Raw genomic sequence first — 18,015 nt, 5'->3', positions numbered from 1 at the left:
GTATTGATGTAAATGAGATTCAAACACAGAGTTACAGTTAAGCAAATGCTTAGGTGCTTTTCTGAATACGGATGGATCACTGACTCATGGGCTAGATGCAATGAAGAGCAATTGTGTAGTGATGGCATGCTAAAGAAATTAAACACTGAGATGTGGAGATGATCATCTGTAGTGGTCTCCCATGACTCTGAAAACTTTTGGTGTTTACAACTGTTTTGACACTGGATAAATTAATGCTCCCTGTATTATTTATTGATTGAATTCAAAAGAATCAGGGTTCACTTTTGATTTAAATGGAACCTAAGCATCTACTTCAGTGCTTAGCTAAGTAGGGATAATTTGCTGACCTGGAGTCTTAGGTATGTCTACGCTGCAGTCCAAGTTGTGACTGCACCAGACTAGTTTTACCCACAGTAGCACAGCTAAAAATAGCATTGTAGACATGGCAGCAGGAGTCAGCGCAGGCTGGCAATGCAAGTACCTATCCAGTGTCTCTGGAGTCTTTGTACAAACCAAGCTGAAGCCCATAGTACCACTTTTACAATGCTATTTTTAGCTCTGCTTATGTAGGTAAAGCTAACATACGTATTACCTGTGATGCACTTATAGGGCAGGTTGCAGTATAGATGCATCCTTAGTTAACATTCACCTCACATATTATTTCCCAATTAAATGGGCTTAGTAGAGCATTCACAGAACAGACCTGAACAGACAACACCTGCATCTTCATTGTGCCTGCAGTTATGCAAACCCCATCCACCAAATGGACATTCCCAAAGACTGGATTCATTCCCAGAGCAGTTCACATCATCCATCCAGATCTGCTCAGATCCTTCCCCATAATGTGCAGAGATAGTTGCAGTGATGGCGTGTCCACATCCCAGTTCTTTGCAAATAACATTGGAGTCTGACAGGTCCCAGGAATCATCACAGACTGTTCCCCAGATGCCATTGTAATAAATCTCCACTCTCCCGGCACAATGATCTGACCCATTCACCAGTCTGATCTGTCTGTTTCCTGTAGGGATAAATCCCAGTTGTTAAAAGGTCATATTCCTATTGAACAAAAGCAGGTTTGTGAGATTCCAGAAATAAAAACACATAAACAAATGATACTGTCATACTCAGCAATTCCGGACTGTGCTGTTTCAGATGTGGAGATGTTGAAAGTTGTCAGATGGTCTTATCTCCTATGAACTTTATACTCAACCTGAACAGAGCTCATTCCTTACTCATACTTAAGAGTTAAGTGTTAAAGTGAGTCTGAATGTTTGCCATGGTATGAGTTCTGTGACAAGGTTTTAGGTTTTTTGCACAACAAAAAAGTTATGCTCTTTGTCATTCTTAGCAGCCTGCTTTTTACCTTCTATGGGCTTTGTCAAGGTTCCTTCCCCACTCTGGACTCTATGGTACAGATGTGGGGACCTGCATGAAAGACCCCCAAGCTTATTCTTACCAGCTTAGGTTAAAAACTTCCCCAAGGTTCAAACTTTGCCTTGTCCTTGAACCGTATGCTGCCACCCCCAAGCGTGTTAAACAAAGAACAGAGAAAGAGCCCACTTGGAGACGTCTTCCCCCAAAATATCCTCCCAAGCCCTACACCCCCTTTCCTGGGGAAGGCTTGATAAAAATCCTCACCAATTTGTACAGGTGAACACAGACCCAAACCCTTGGATCTTAAGAACAAAGAAAAATCAATTAGGTTCTTAAAAGAAGAATTTTAATTCAAGAAAAGGTAAAAGAATCACCTCTGTAAAATCAGAATGGTAAATACCTTACAGGGTAATCAGATTCCAAACATAGAGAATCCCTCTAGGCAAAACCTTAAGTGACAAACAGACACAAAAACAGGAATATACATTCCACCCAGCACAGCTTATTTTACCAGCCATTAAACAAAAGGAAATCTAACGCATTTCTAGCTAGATTACTTACTAACTAACAGAAGTTCTGAGACTGCATTCCTGATCTGTTCCCAGCAACAGCATCACACAGACAGACGAACCCTTTGTTTCCCTCCCCCATCCCGATTTGAAAATTTCATGTCTCCTCATTGGTCATTTTGGTCAGGTGCCAGCGAGGTTACCTTAGCTTCTTAACCCTTTACAGGTGAAAGTGTTTTGCCTCTGGCCAGGAGGGATTTTATAGCCCTGTATACAGAAAGGTGGTTACCCTTCCCTTTATTTTTATGACAGGCTTTTTCATATTTTCTCTGGGAGCCCAATGCAAATTCTATTGAAGTCAACGGGAGTGTTTCCATTGAGTTCACTGCGCTTTGGATCAGTGTAGTGCACTAAGGGCTTACCAATAGTCAACTCATAGTTTAAAACTATTATTTCTTGACGTCAAACAATGTTTCATGTAAAACAAAGACTAGCTGATTTTTTTTAGAGTTTTGCATCACAAATGATGTCAGAGTATGTCATGACTCCTTATGTTTTTAAACTAAAATTAAGACTTTTGAATTTTTGTCTTGACAAAAATCTAGCTTTGGTTGTAAACTTTCTGCATCTTGACACTTAATGTTCCACAGACCATCCAGGACTCTGACCAACATACCATAAAAGGGGACTCTCATCTTACTCCACACACCAATTATGTTCATTAAAAGTTTCAGCTATTCAGAGAGAGTGTCCTATGCTTAGAGCCCTGCACAGATACAAAATTTGGATCTACATCGATCTGTGATCCATGTGGATATAAAGCGTGTATCTGGATTTGCAGGGCTCTACCTATGCTCTGGAGTGGAAACAGTATAGGTCTGATTCATGTAAGCCCTTTAAAATATGTTCAAGTCTCAATGACTTCAATGGGATTGAAGTGCTTTTCTGAATAGGGGTCTAGAACTAACTACTGTATATTAGATTTGATATAGTCTGTACATATGAATTACCAATATAAGCTACTAAATCAGAAGGTTTAGTACCCAATTTACTGTCATAAGAAAAGGACCTGCTTGTGTCTCAAGGCTTCCATTTATATCCACATGTGGACAAATAAGACTCAAATCCAGATGAATGGCACTCATGGATTCTGGAGGAAGTGAAGTGTGAAATAGTGGAATTAATGACAACTTTATGCCCTATCCTTGAACAGCAACTGTTCTCAAGGCCTTGAAAGTGGCTATTGTGGTGCCTATTTTTTAAAAGGAAGAGAAAAATAAAAATAAAAAGGCAACAAGGATGCTGTGCGAAATTTGAAGATAAAGCCTCATTTGCGCCCCCAATGTGCCTGCTGTGTTTGCTCCTTTTACAGCTTGATTTAGAATCTAGACTACTATTCCTCTCTCTGTGCTCAGAGGTCCTCCTGTGCTAGAAGGCAGTGTCACGCACTGAGGGGCAGGTGTCATTAATCCTGCATTTCTCCTACACCTACCTGAACAAATCACACTGGCATCATTATCATGTGGGCACTGAGACGCCTCCAATGTGGTAACAGGGCCGTGACCGAAATGGGGTTCAAAACTGTTATAGTGAAGTGAGTCTGTCCAGCCAGAGCCATTTTCTTCCCCAAAATATCCTTCAGCCGGAGCCAATATGGCGAATCCACAGTCAAGCTGATTGCAAAGGGCGTTGGCAATGGCTAAGTCCCAATGTGAGTCACACAGGGCTCCCCAGGCACCATGCACCTGGATCTCCACTCTCCCTGAGCACTCTGTGCTGCCGTTCACCAGCCGGAAACCTGTGTGCCCTGGGAAGAAGGGAGAAGGGTTTAGAGTGGGACCCTTTGAGCTATTTATTATCAAGTATTATGAAGAAATTCCTTTATACCATCAAAATGTTTGTGTTTGTGTTTTAGAACAAATTTATACTAGCCCAGTGATCCAAGTTCCATTCAGAATAAGGACATTTTATGAGTATATTTATTAATGTAGTCCACAATACTTTCCATAATTGTTTAATCTGACCTAGGATTTAGGGAGTTTCTTTGTAACATCACTGTGCAGCACAGTTTGTGTTCCAAGTTTGCAGTTTATACAGCCGGGCAACCATAAGGCCTGTTTCCAGTGTCCTAAACAAACAAACACCTTTGCATTCACTGTAGCTGAGCCCTGTCTTTTTTTCTACTTCAAGGGATACAGCACACAGTAGCCTAGAATATATCACGGGTATTTTATATCCTTTTGAAGTCTTACGTGAGCATATGATGTTGACAGTATTAGCAGGACTGCATGTCTGATTCACATATGATGTTCTGGGACAGTACACAAGGTGGGATTCATTCCCTACACACTGGAATGTTTCTTTCCAGACTGTCCCATTTCCTTCTCCAAACTGAGCTCCTCCCAGGATAGATAGGGCTGTTCCACAGTTTAGTTGGTTGCAGATAACACTGGCAGTATTGAGACTGAAGTTGGAATCACAGACTGTAGACCATGTTTCTTCTCCATGTCTTACTTCAACACGTCCTGAACAGACACCGTCCCCTCCAGCAAGTCGGGGTGTAATATGACCTGGAAATATTCAGTGAGAATATTATAACAATGTTAATTTCAATACAACTAGTTGTATGCAATTCAGCATGAACAAAGGACTAAAATTGGTAAGGAATAGCTATATCATTAAAACATATGCATTGGATCTATTATCATAATTAACATTACATTAAATCACAATCTGCTGCTGCCATTTAGAAAAGGGTGTTAGCAATATTTTAAAAATTTTGTGTAATTATTACTTATTCACTGAGTGCTCCAAAGCATGCTAGACATCATTCTCTCACATAAAAATTCCAGTTTCTAGCCAGCATTGCTTCCAATTTAAAATATAGACAAAGACGCAATGAATGGTACTGAAAAGCATGAGGAGGAGAATAGGCAGAGAGAAGAACAAAGATTATTGATAGATGATCATAAGGATTTTTAAAAGTTGTTACATTCTGCTAAGTCTTGCATACGCATTCACACACACATACTCTGTATGTAAACAAAGGTAGAAATGGGCACATAAATTATGCAGCGTTTACACATACATTGCAAGCGTATGCAAGCGTATAGTTAAGATTTCCTGCCACTTCCCATTTTAAAATCCTGCTTTACATTGTTTGGCAATGGTGCCAAACTTTAACAATTTGCGCTGAAATTGTCCATGTCAAGCATATGCCTTATTTTGGTTTGTTTTTAAAGACAGTTGAGCTGTTTACAAGAATGAGATTAGACAAAACTATGTTGTTTTCCCCAAGTGGTGAATTGCTTATAACATTTTATTGAGAAGCTCTGGTCCTTCCTTACACTGGAGCAGGGCCTTGCAATTTGGAAGGGAGGTCACTCTGGTGTCAGGGATATGACTTTTGATTTTTTTCATTAAAACCTGCACAAATCTGGCCAAGTTAGGTGCCTTTGAATAACGGCAATTCTGCGGAGACCTGTTAGAGTTCAGTTGCTAAATTCTCTGAAGATTCCATACTGAGTACTGAACATATTCCAGCCCCTCACAGCTCCTATATGTGACTGGACTGAGCATGCACCATCCCAGGGCTGCAGGGGCGTAGTAGGATTTTCCCTTCAATTGCTGTTCCAGGTTGAGGTGGTCTAAGCACCAGAACTGGGAGGGAGATGTCTCAATTCTTGCCCCCTGCTTACCCCCAGGCAGCAAGAAGGGGAAAGCAGCTTAACTTAGAATGCAGAGGGTGAGTAATGTGGAGGTAGACATGAGGAGAGCGTGAGGAGGAGCAAAGGAAGGAGAGAGTAGCCAAAAATGGGAGGGGGAAAGAAATTGGAGACAGGAACCAGTGGTAGTGGTGGGAAGTGATTTCAATGGAAGTTTGGTCCCTAGGCACTTCTGAAAATTCCAATAGGTGCCTGTCTTCTTCTTTAGTCACCCCAATGCCTTTAAAATCTAGCCCTGTGTCTAGTAGTTATAACTCCCTGCTTATGCATAGCCACCCTCCTCCCCATGTCTGTCCCTGCCCCCTCACCACTGCGCATTCCAGTCGGGACTCGGGACCTTGCGGGAAGGGGCAAATAGGAGAAGAAACGTGTGAAAGGAAGAGAGAGTCAGGGTAACTTAGGAGACCAAGAGAAGTGGAGAGGGACAAGGGAACATTGGGGTTAGCAGAGTGAGGGGTGATGTTGCAGAGGTGGAAGCAGAGGGAACCTTAAAAGGTAAAGGGAATGTAAGCAGGGGGAGATGGGGATCCCAGAAGTAGGAAGCCCATTGAAGGAATGATGTGATACAGGTGCCCAGAAGAGGGAGAGCAGCCAGCTCTTGTATTCTGCTTTTTTATCTCCACCACTATCCTATTACGAGGAAGGAATGTGATTATTGCTCTAGAGAGTGGGAAGTGGAGGAGTGAGAGTGACCAACCAGGGCATCCCCAGAAATTTCCCACGGCATGCACTGTCACTCCCTGTGGAGCCATGCCCACTGCAGTTGCTAGCCCCATCACTTCGCCCATTGAACGCTCAGCCCCCACTTTCTAACCTGGCCCATCCAAGTGCAGTGTCACTCCCTATCCCTGAGAAGGGACATAGGCAGTTGGATGCTGGTCAAGGCTTGGCAGGCCCCAGGGAGGCAGTTCGAGTGCAGGAACTGCCCAATAGCAATGGTGAGGAGGAGCAGTGCTGGCCAGCCTACTGCCCAGTGTGCCCACTCAGGTTTGGCCCTGCTGCCCCCACTAGGATAGAAGGCCAAAGGGGCCAAACCTGAGTGGGCAGTGGGGCAGCCTGACTGCTTTTCCTGACTGCTGCCAATGTTACACACTGACCATAACGTGCATACAGCTGTGGGCGCCTCTTCCGCCAGCCGCCTCCTCCCTCCCTGTAACTCTTCTAAGTGCCTGCATCCCTCCTCCTGCCCCTGCCCCTGCCCCAGATCTGCAAGGGACAGAGATCAGTGACAGGCGGCATGTCTCCTGGGCAGAGAGAGGAGAACCAGTGACATGCAATGCTCAGGACAGCAAACTGTCCAACAAAGAGGCCTCAAGCACCTGCACCATGGCCTTGGAACTCCTGGTGGGCTATGATTCCCCTCTGCCACTGACTGGAATTAAGAAAATGAACTGTAAAATTGCTGTAAAATGGGAGGTGTATAACAATTGAAGCACGGCTGGAATAGTGGAAATCATTTACAAGTGACTGAGGATGTGAATTACACAAATGTTTCCCCAGTGTCCAGTGAGGTTAATAAGAATTACAGGTTTCTATTTTTATTTCTCATTAGGGTCAGAGGAATGTGACACTGTAGATTAATTCCCTTTTCTCTCCGGAGGATTTTACCTTTAAGGCTGGATTTCTTACCTGAACAGGTGACTCCAGCAGGTGTATGAGGATCACAGCTATGCACACCCCATCTGTGTTCGCATTCCAAGAGAGATGACTCAGCACCACCACAGGCAACTTCATCCAGCCAAAGTGGCCCAGAATTGGACCCAAAATGAGCTTGATTATGGACACTAACAGCAGATCCACATCCCAACTGCCTACAAACAACTTCAGCATCTTCCATTTCCCAGACACCATCACACACCGTCCCCCACTGATCCTGGTGTTTAACCTCTACTTTCCCGGCACAGGGGCTGCCTCCATCCACCAGCCTCAGCTTATCAGTAGCTCCTTCAAAAAGAGACACATTGTGGGGTTACTGGAGAGAGCATTGAGCCACATATCCATCATTATATTAATTTCAGAGAGAGAGATGCAAAGAAATTCCAGAATCAAAGTTTCCCATGTATCCTTCATTTGTTTCCCTTGGGCAAATGCATTATGACACACTCTTTAAATTACATGACTATTATTTACACAGGACCACTGCTCCTTACTTAATCCTTGCATGATCTTGGAGATAGGATCTCTTTGAATAACAAATATTTGAAGAAAATGAAACTGGGTCAAGAAGGGGGCTGATTCTTTTATTGTCATGACAAATGTTTTGGTATTTTTTGTTTGAAACAATTGAATACCAACCCAGTGATCTGAGCTCCCTGCAGTAAAGACATTTTATTGTTATACCATGAGTCTAGATCAACCATCTCTGGTATTTTAGAGTCATCACTTTAATTCTTACCTGAGCACACAATGCTGACATCATTTGCATGTGAGCATGTCTCATTCAAATACGATACCCTGGGACAATAGAAGAGTTATGACTCATTCCCTGCACACTGAAGTGTTTCATTCCAGATTGGCCCATCTCCTTCTTTAAAGTGAGCTCCTCCCAGGATAGATACCACTGCTCCACAGTTTAATTCACTACAGATAACACTGGCAGCTTTGAGATCGAAGTCAGCATCACAGACTGTAACCCATGTTTCTCCATGTTCTATCTCAACACGTCCTGAGCAGATACTGTCCCCTCCAACCAGCCGGGATTTAATATGGCCTAGAGAATCAATAAAGCCAGCAAGTGAGACACTGACATTCTGCAGCATCTTATACACCTTGATCTGGAGAAATATTACTTTCAAATATTTTCACTGGAAACCATAAGACAACACAGTGAGTATGTTTCAATGATACAGTGTCTTATATGCTTAAAATGCAGAGTTAGACAACATCATTTAAAAAACACAGTTGTTACCAGTGTCTTTAAACTAATCCATTATTTTTGTTAATTACTGTTTTATTACCGTGCATTCTTCACTTTGAATTCACACACAGACACTATGCACAAACATTTTTAAAGTCAGGTTATGCTTGAAAGACACAGGTCAGGATTTTCAGATATAAGTACCTAAATTTTGACTTATAAATTTATATTTAGGTACCCAAATAAATGCTCTTACTTAGATGTGTTAATATGGATTTAGGAGACTAACGTTAGGCACCTATGGGCATGTCTACACTATGAAATTAGGTCGATTTTATAGAAGATGATCTTTAGCAACCGATTTTTATAAAATCGATGGTGCATGTCCCCACTAAGTGCATTAGGTCAGTGAAGTGCATCCTCAATACCATGGCTAGCATCAACTCACGGAGCGATGCACTGTGGGTAGCTATGCACAGTCCCCGCTGCCCATTGGAATTCTGGGTTAAGCTCCCAATGCCTGATGGGGCAAAAACATTGTTGCGGATGGTTTTGGATACATGTTGTCTGTCTCGCATCCCTCCTTCCCCCCTTGAAAACAACAGCAAACAATCAATTCATGCCTTTTTCCTTGGGTTATCCATGCAGATGCCAGAGCTTGGCAAGCATGGATCCCGCTCCGCTGTACACTGCGTTGCGAGCATTGCAAACACCTCATGCATTATCCTGCACTACGTGCAAAGTCTAGCAAGAAGCCGCCAGAGTGAGGAAGACTGTGAGGAGAACATGCAGACAGATGTGCCTGAAGGCATGGGATGTGGCAACTGGCATATCATGGCGGCAATGGGGCTGGTTGATACAGTGGAACACAAATTCTGGGCCCGGGAAACAAGCACAGACTGGTGGGACCGCATAGTATTGCAGGTCTGGGACAATGACCTGTGGCTGCAAAACTTTCGCATGCGTAACGCCACTTTCATGGAACTTTGTGAGTTGCTTGCCCCCACCTGGAAGTGCAGGAATACCATGATGAGACCAGCCCTGACAGTTGAAAAGCGTGTGGCGATAGCCATGTGGAACTTGCAACGCCTGACAGCTACCGGTCAGTCAGGAATCAATTCGGAGTGGGCAAATCTACTGTGGGGGCTGCTGTGATCCAAGTAGCCAGTGCAATCACTGACCTTCTGCTAACAAGGGTAGTGACTCTGAGAAATGTGCAGGGCATAGCGGATGGCTTTGCTGCAATGGGGTTCCCTAACTGTGGTGGGACGACAGACGGAACCCATATCCCTATCTTGGCACCGGAGCACCTTGCCAAACAGTACATAAACCACAAGGGGTACTTCTCAATGGTGCTGCAAGCACTGGTGGATCACAAGGGCCATTTCACCGACATCAATGTGGGATGGTCAGGAAAGGTGCATGATGCACGTATCTTTAGGCACTCCGGTCTCTTCGGAAAGCTGCAAGAAAGTATTTTCTTCCCAAACTGGAAAATAACCATTGGTGACATTGAAATGCCAATAGTTATCCTTGGGGACCCAGCCTACCCCTTGCTCCCATGGCTCATGAAGCTGTACACAGGCAGCCTGGACAGTAGTAAGGAGCAGTTCAAGTATAGGCTGAGAAAGTGCAGAATGGTGGTAGAATGTGCCTTTGGCCTTCTAAAGGGGCGCTGGCGCAGTTTACTGAGTAGGTTAGACCTCAGCGAAAGCAATATTCCCATTGTTATGGCTGCTTGCTGTGTGCTCCACAATATCTGTGAGAGTAAGGGGGAGACGTTTCTGGCAGAATGGGGGGCCGAGACAGATCACCTGGTGGCCAATTTTGAGCAGCCAGATACCAAGGCAATTAGAAGAGCACATCGAGGCATGCTGCGCATCAGAGGGGCTTTGAAAACCAGGGTTTTTTCAGGCAATTGTGTGATATGTGTGTTTGCCATTGATGCAAAGCCACCTCCTTCACTGAATGTACTTCCCTGTAAACCAGACCCTGCTCTGACCACAGCTCATAATAAAGTTCATAAAAAAACCTGCTATCACAGGCACCGCTGAATAGTAAAGGAAGCCCGGGTGTACAAAGGGTCTGATAACATGGCGGGGAAAGAGGCAAAGATAAGGTCACACAGCTTATTGTAGCCACATAGATAAATCAAAGCTGTTTGAATGACAGCCTTCTGCTGCTCGAATCATCCCCTGGAGTTGAGTGACAGGGTGCCTGGAGCCTCCCCCACGTTCTTGGACATCTGGGTGAGGAGGATACTGAACTTGGTGAGGAGGTTAGGTAGTTCAACAATGGCTGCAGCGGGGCTCTGTAGTTTAGCTGCCTTTCCTGCAGCTCCACCAGACACCTCATCATGTCCGTTTGCTCCCCCATTAGCCTCAGCATCTCCTCCCGCGTGTTCCAATCACGCTCACTGTTTGCTTTCCTGGCCTCTGCCACCGAATGACTCCATGCAGTCAGCTGTGCCCTATCGGTGTGGGAGGACTGCATGAGCTCTGCAAACATGTCATCATGAGTGCGTTTTTTTTCGCCTTCTAATCTGCGATAACCTCAGGGACGGAGTTGATGCGGGGAGTATAGACACATTTTCAGCTGCAGGGGGGAAAGAGCAAGGGTAGACTTTACAGAAGATACATTGTGAAGATACATTGTTGAGAACAAAAGGGAATCTCTTTTACAGAGAATGAAGCACTTCACAGCAGACAGCACATCTGTTTTAGGTACCAGGTCACATTTTGCCTTTTAAATTGAGCGCCTACCAGTATGGTGACACAACACACATGGCTGAGCAACAGAATTTGATTTGCAGGCAGCCATGGTAAGCAAAAGGGTAGGTGAGGTTTTTTGCTTCAGCATTGATAACATGTGGGAATGGTTGCAAACTGCAGAGCCCTCCTTCCCCATAGCAACCAATGCTTCTTGTGTTTGCAGTTGAAAAGGAGGGGCTGCGGTTTTGGGGTGGATGTTCACAACATGCACTGTCGGCATGTCCCCCCGCCCCCCCCCACACACACAGAGCTTGGCTGTTCTCCGGGGCAATCCCTTTTAGCCAAGTGCAAACAGCCCAGCATACCTGGGGTCATAATGTATCGGGGATCAGCACACAGAGGGAATTACTCTTCCCTTATTAAACTTCCCCTATGTCAACCAGGTGACCATGAGCAATATCAGTCTCCTGAGGTTAAGACAGCAAGATAAGGAGTGCATGCTGCAGGAATGCGGCCAAAAGCCAGGACCCTTTGCTACTATGCTTTGTGCTGCAATGATTCCAGACTACTGGCTTGGCGTGGTAAAGTGTCCTACCATGGAGGACGGAATAAGGCAGCCTTCCCCAGAAACCTTCTGCAAACGCTTTCAGAGTACCTCGAGGAGAGCTTCATGGAGATCATAGAATCATAGAATATCAGGGTTGGAAGGGACCCCAGGAGGTCATCTAGTCCAGCCCCCTGCTCAAAGCAGGACCAATCCCCAACTAAATCATCCCAGCCAGGGCTTTGTCAAGCCTGACCTTAAAAATATCTAAGGAAGGAGATTCCACCATCTCCCTAGGGAACGCATTCCAGTGCTTCACCACCCTCCTAGTGAAAAAGTTTTTCCTAATATCCAACCTAAACCTCCCCCACTGCAACTTGAGACCATTACTCCTTGTAATGTCATCAGCTACCACTGAGAACAGTCTAGATCCATCCTCTTTGGAACCCCCTTTCAGGTAGTTGAAAGCAGCTATCAAATCCCACCTCATTCTCCTCTTCCGCAGACTAAACAATTCCAGTTCCCTCAGCCTCTTCTCATAAGTCATGTGTTTCTGCCCCCTAATCATTTTTGTTGCCCTCCGCTGGACTCTTTCCAGTTTTTCCACATCCTTCTTGTAGTGTGGGACCCAAAACTGGACACAGTACTCCAGATGAGGCCTCACCAATGTTGAATAGAGGGGAACGATCACGTCCCTCGATCTGCTGGCAATGCCCCTACGTATACATCCCAAAATGCCATTGGCCTTCTTGGCAACAAGGGCACACCGTTGACTCATATCCAGCTTCTCGTCCACTATAACTCCTAGGTCCTTTTCTGCAGAACTGCTGCCTAGCCATTCGGTCCCTAGTCTGTAGTGGTGCATTGGATTCTTCCGTCCTAAGTGCACTTGACCTTGTTGAACCTCATCAGATTTCTTTTGGCCCAATCCTCCAATTTGTCTAGGTCCCTCTGTATCCTATCCCTACCCTCCGGCGGATCTACCTCTCCTCCCAGTTTAGTGTCATCTGCAAACTTGCTGAGGGTGCAATCCACACCATCCTCCAGATCATTAATGGAGATATTGAACAAAACCGGCACGAGGACCGACCCTTGGGGCACTCCACTTGATCCCGGCTGCCAACTAGACATGGAGCCATTGATCACTACCCGTTGAGCCTGATAATCTAGCCAACTTTCTATCCACCTTACAGTCCTTTCATCCAGCCCATACTTCTTTAACTTGCTGGCAAGAATACTGTGGGAGACAGTGTCAAAAGCTTTGCTAAAGTCAAAGAACAACACGTCCACCGCTTTCCCCTCATCCACAGAGCCAGTTATCTCGTCATAGAAGGCAATTAGATTAGTCAGGCATGATTTGCCCTTGGTGAATCCATGCTGACTCTTCCTGATCACTTTCCTCTCCTCTAAGTGCTTCAGAATTGATTCCTTGAGGACCTGCTCCATGATTTTTCCAGGGACTGAGGTGAGGCTGACTGGCCTGTAGTTCCCAGGATCCTCCTCCTTCCCTTTTTTAAAGATGGGCACTACATTAGCCTTTTTCCAGTCGTCTGGGACTTCCCCCGATCGCCATGAGTTTTCAAAGATAATGGCCAATGGCTCTGCAATCACATCCGCCAACTCCTTTAGCACTCTCGGATGCAGTGCATCCGGCCCCATGGACTTGTGCTCGTCCAGCTTTTCTAAATTGTCCCGAACCACTTCTTTCTCCACAGAGGGCTGGTCACCTCCTCCCCACGCTGTGCTGCCCAGTGCAATAGTCTGGGAGCTGACCTTGTTCGTGAAGACAGAGGCAAAAAAAGCATTGAGTACATTAGCTTTTTCCATATCCTCTGTCACTAGGTTGCCTCCCTCATTCAGTAAGGGGCCCACACTTTCCTTGACTTTCTTCTTGTTGCTAACATACCTGAAGAAACCCTTCTTGTTACTCTTAACATCTCTTGCTAGCTGCAACTCCAGGTGTGATTTGGCCTTCCTGATTTCACTCCTGCATGCCCAAGCAATATTTTTATACTCTTCCCTGGTCATTTGTCCAATCTTCCACTTCTTGTAAGCTTCTTTTTTGTGTTCAAGATCAGCAAGGATTTCACTGTGAAGCCAAGCTGGTCGCCTGCCATATTTACTATTCTTTCTACACAACGGGATGGTTTGTCCCTGTAACCTCAATAAGGATTCTTTAAAATACAGCCAGCTCTCCTGGACTCCTTTCCCCCTCATGTTATTCTCCCAGGGGATCCTGCCCATCAGTTCCCTGAGGGAGTCAAAGTCTGCTTTTCTGTAGTCCAGGGTCCGTATTCTGCTGCTCTCCTTTCTTCCCTGTGTCAGGAGCCTGAACTCGACCATCTCATGGTCACTGCCTCCCAGGTTCCCATCCACTTTTGCTTCCCCTACTAATTCTTCCCGGTTTGTGAGCAGCAGGTCAAGAAGAGCTCTGCCCCTAGTTGGTTCCTCCAGCACTTGCACCAGGAAATTGTCCCCTACACTTTCCAAAAACTTCCTGGATTGTCTGTGCACCGCTGTATTGCTCTCCCAGCAGATATCAGGGTGACTGAAGTCTCCTATGAGAACCAGGGCCTGCGATCTAGTAACTTCCATGAGTTGCTGGAAGAAAGCCTCATACACCTCATCCCCCTGGTCTGGTGGTCTATAGCAGACTCTTACCACGACATCACCCTTGTTGCTCACACTTCTAAACTTAATCCAGAGACACTCAGGTTTTTCTGCAGTTTCATACTTGAGCTCTGAGCTGTCATACTGCTCCCTTACATACAGTGCAACTCCCCCACCTTTTCTGCCCTGCCTGTCCTTCCTGAACAGTTTATATCCATCCATGACAGTACTCCAGTCATGTGAGTTATCCCACCAAGTCTCTGTTATTCCAATCATATCATAATTCCTTGACTGTGCCAGGACTTCCAGTTTATAGAATCATAGACTATCAGGGTTGGAAGGGACCTCAGGAGGTCATCTAGTCCAACCCCCTGCTCAAAGCAGGACCAGCCCCCAATTAGATCCCTAAATGGCCCTCTCAATGATTGAACTCACAACGCTGGGTTTAGCAGGCCAATGCTCAAACCACTGAGCTATCCCTCCCCCCAAGTTCTCCCTGCTTGTTTCCCAGGCTTCTTGCATTTGTGTATAGGCACTTGAGATAACTCGCTGATCGTCCCTCTTTCTCAGTATGAGGCAGGAGCCCTGCCCTCTCGAGCGCTCCTGCTCGTGCTTCCTCCTGGTATCCCACTTCCCCACTTACCTCAGGGCTTTGGTCTCCTTCTCCTGGTGAACCTAGTTTAAAGCCCTCCTCACTAGGTTAGCCAGCCTGCTTGCGAAGATGCTCTTCCCTCTCTTCGTTAGGTGGAGCCCGTCTCTACCTAGCACTCCTCCTTCTTGGAACACCATCCCATGGTCAAAGAATCCAAAGCCTTCTCTCCGACACCACCTGCGTAGCCATTCGTTGACTTCCACGATTTGACGGTCTCTACCCAGGCCTTTTTGCTTCCACGGGGAGAATGGACAAGAAGACCACTTGCACCTCAAACTCCTTTTATCCTTCTCCCCAGAGCCACGTACTCTGCAGTGATCCGCTCAAGGTCATTCTTGGCAGTATCATTGGAGCCCACGTGGAGAAGCAGGAAGGGGTAGTGATCTGAGGGCTTGATGAGTCTCTGCAGTCTCTCCGTCACATCGTGAATCCTAGCTCCTGGCAAGCAGCAGACTTCTCGGTTTTCCCTGGTCGGGGCGGCGGATAGATGACTCAGTCCCCCTGAGGAGAGAGTCCCCGACCACCACCACCCACCTCCTCCTCTTGGGAGCGGTGGTCGTGGAACCCCCAACCCTAGGACAGTGCATCTCATGCCTTCCAATCAGAGGAGTCTCCTTCTGTTCCCTTCCCTCAGATGTATCCTCTAGTCCACTCTCCGCATTAGTGCCTGTGGAGAGAAATGAAAACGGTTACTTACCTGTATCTGCGTTGCTGGTACATGGACGCTCCCCTTTCTTCTTCTGGAGGTCACATGCTGCCAAATTTCTTCACCATCCTCCTGTCCCCGCTGCACAGCTTGCTCTGAATCTTCAGAACGTTGTGCCCGTAGAAGCATATCCTGACGTCTGTCCAGGAAATCTTCAGTTTCTCTTTTGCAACACAGGGTCGACACCTGTTGCTCCAGACCTTGAACCTTCTCTTCCAATATGGAGACCAGCTTGCGTTTGAACTGAGAGAGGTGACTGAGAAGGGGAGAGGGAACTGAGGGACTGGCAAAGGAGGAGGCAGAGAGGAGTGGTGGAAGGCAAGAGATGTTAAGAGTAACAAGAAGGGTTTCTTCAGGTATGTTGGCAACAAGAAGAATGTCAAGGAAAGTGTGGACCCCTTACTGAATGAGGGAGGCAACCTCGTGACAGAGGATGTGGAAAAAGCTAATGTACTCAATGCTTATTTTGCCTCTGTCTTCATGAACAAGGTCAGCTCCCAGACTACTGCACTGGGCAGCACAGCATGGGGAGGAGGTGACCAGCCCTCTGTGGAGAAAGAAGTGGTTCGGGACTATTTAGAAAAGCTGAACGAGCACAAGTCCATGGGGCCGGATGCGTTGCATCCGAGAGTGCTAAAGGAGTTGGCGGATGTGATTGCAGAGCCATTGGCCATTATCTTTGAAAACTCATGGCGATCGGGGGAGGTCCCAGATGACTGGAAAAAGGCTAATGTAGTGCCCATCTTTAAAAAAGGGAAGAAGGAGGATCCTGGGAACTACAGGTCAGTCAGCCTCACCTCAGTCCCTGGAAAAATCATGGAGCAGGTCCTCAAGGAATCAATTCTGAAGCACTTAGAGGAGAGGAAAGTGATCAGAAAGAGTCAGCATGGATTCACCAAGGGCAAGTCATGCCTGACTAATCTAATTGCCTTCTATGACGAGATAACTGGCTCTGTGGATGAAGGGAAAGCAGTGGATGTGTTGTTCCTTGACTTTAGCAAAGCTTTTGACACGGTCTCCCACAGTATTCTTGCCAGCAAGTTAAAGAAGTATGGGCTGGATGAATGGACTATAAGTTGGATAGAAAGCTGGCTAGATTGTCGGGCTCAACAGGTAGTGATCAATGGCTCCATGTCCAGTTGACAGCCAGTATCAAGTGGAATGCCCCAGGGGTCGGTCCTGGGGCCAGTTTTGTTCAATATCTTCATAAATGATCTGGAGGATGGTGTGGATTGCACCCTCAGCAAGTTTGCAGATGACACTAAACTGGGAGGAGTGGTAGATATGCTGGAGGTAGGGATAGGATACACAGGGACCTAGACAAATTGGAGGATTGGGCCAAAAGAAATCTGATGAGGTTCAACAAGGACAAGTGCAGAGTCCTGCACTTAGGACGGAAGAATCCAATGCACCGCTACAGACTAGGGACCGAATGGCTAGGCAGCAGTTCTGCAGAAAAGGACCTAGGGGTTACAGTGGATGAGAAGCTGGATATGAGTCAACAGTGTGCCCTTGTTGCCAAAAAGGCCAATGGCATTTTGGGATGTACAGGTAGGGGCATTGCCAGCAGATCGGGAGACATGATCGCTCCCCTCTATTCGACATTGGTGAGGCCTCATCTGGAGTACTGTGTCCAGTTTTGGGCCCCACACTACAAGAAGGATGTGGAAAGATTGGAAAGAGTCCAGCGGAGGGCAACAAAAATGATTAGGGGACTGGAACACATGACTTATGAGGAGAGGCTGAGGGAACTGGGGATGTTTAGTCTTCAGAAGAGAAGAATGAGGGGGGATTTGATCGCTGCTTTCAACTACCTGAAAGGGGGTTCCAAAGAGGATGGCTCTAGACTGTTCTCAGTGGTAGCTGATGACAGAACAAGGAGTAATGGTCTCAAGTTGCAGTGGGGGAGATTTAGGTTGGATATTAGGAAAAACTTTTTCACTAGGAGGGTGGTGAAACACTGGAATGCGTTACCTAGGGAGGTGGTGGAATCTCCTTCCCTAGAAGTTTTTAAGGTCAGGCTTGACAAAGCCCTGGCTGGGATGATTTAGTCGGGGATCGGTCCTGCTTTGAGCAGGGGGTTGGACTAGATGACCTCCTGAGATCCCTTCCAACCTTGATATTCTATGATTCTATAAGGCAGAGAGTTGTGGAATTAGTGGTGAGACACTAATGGATTTGGGTGTGATGGAAATGTGAGGGACTGGAAGGGTAAGAACTGAGGGGCTTGGTGGGAGGGTAACTACAGTATTTAGAAAGAAGGCCTGGGGGGCAAGAGAGACTAGTATTAGGGTTGAGGGAACTGAAGGACTGGTAAGGGAGGAGGT

At 46.1% G+C, this 18,015-nt stretch overlaps 1 protein-coding gene across 1 annotated transcript in view; it reads right to left on the bottom strand.

The window, feature by feature from the left end:
• The window catches only part of LOC141980414 (scavenger receptor cysteine-rich domain-containing protein DMBT1-like), a 111,958-nt gene that overhangs the window by 53,412 nt on the left and 40,531 nt on the right, over positions 1 to 18,015 (bottom strand). The window contains 5 exon segments of the mRNA XM_074941647.1: positions 695 to 1,018; positions 3,376 to 3,690; positions 4,136 to 4,453; positions 7,238 to 7,552; positions 8,004 to 8,062. Coding sequence (XP_074797748.1) covers positions 695 to 1,018; positions 3,376 to 3,690; positions 4,136 to 4,453; positions 7,238 to 7,552; positions 8,004 to 8,062 — 1,331 coding nt within the window.

Source organism: Natator depressus, unplaced genomic scaffold (assembly GCF_965152275.1).
Source record: "Natator depressus isolate rNatDep1 unplaced genomic scaffold, rNatDep2.hap1 scaffold_35, whole genome shotgun sequence".
NCBI lineage: Eukaryota > Metazoa > Chordata > Testudines > Cheloniidae > Natator > Natator depressus.
This window is presented reverse-complemented; position numbering and strand designations above follow the sequence as displayed.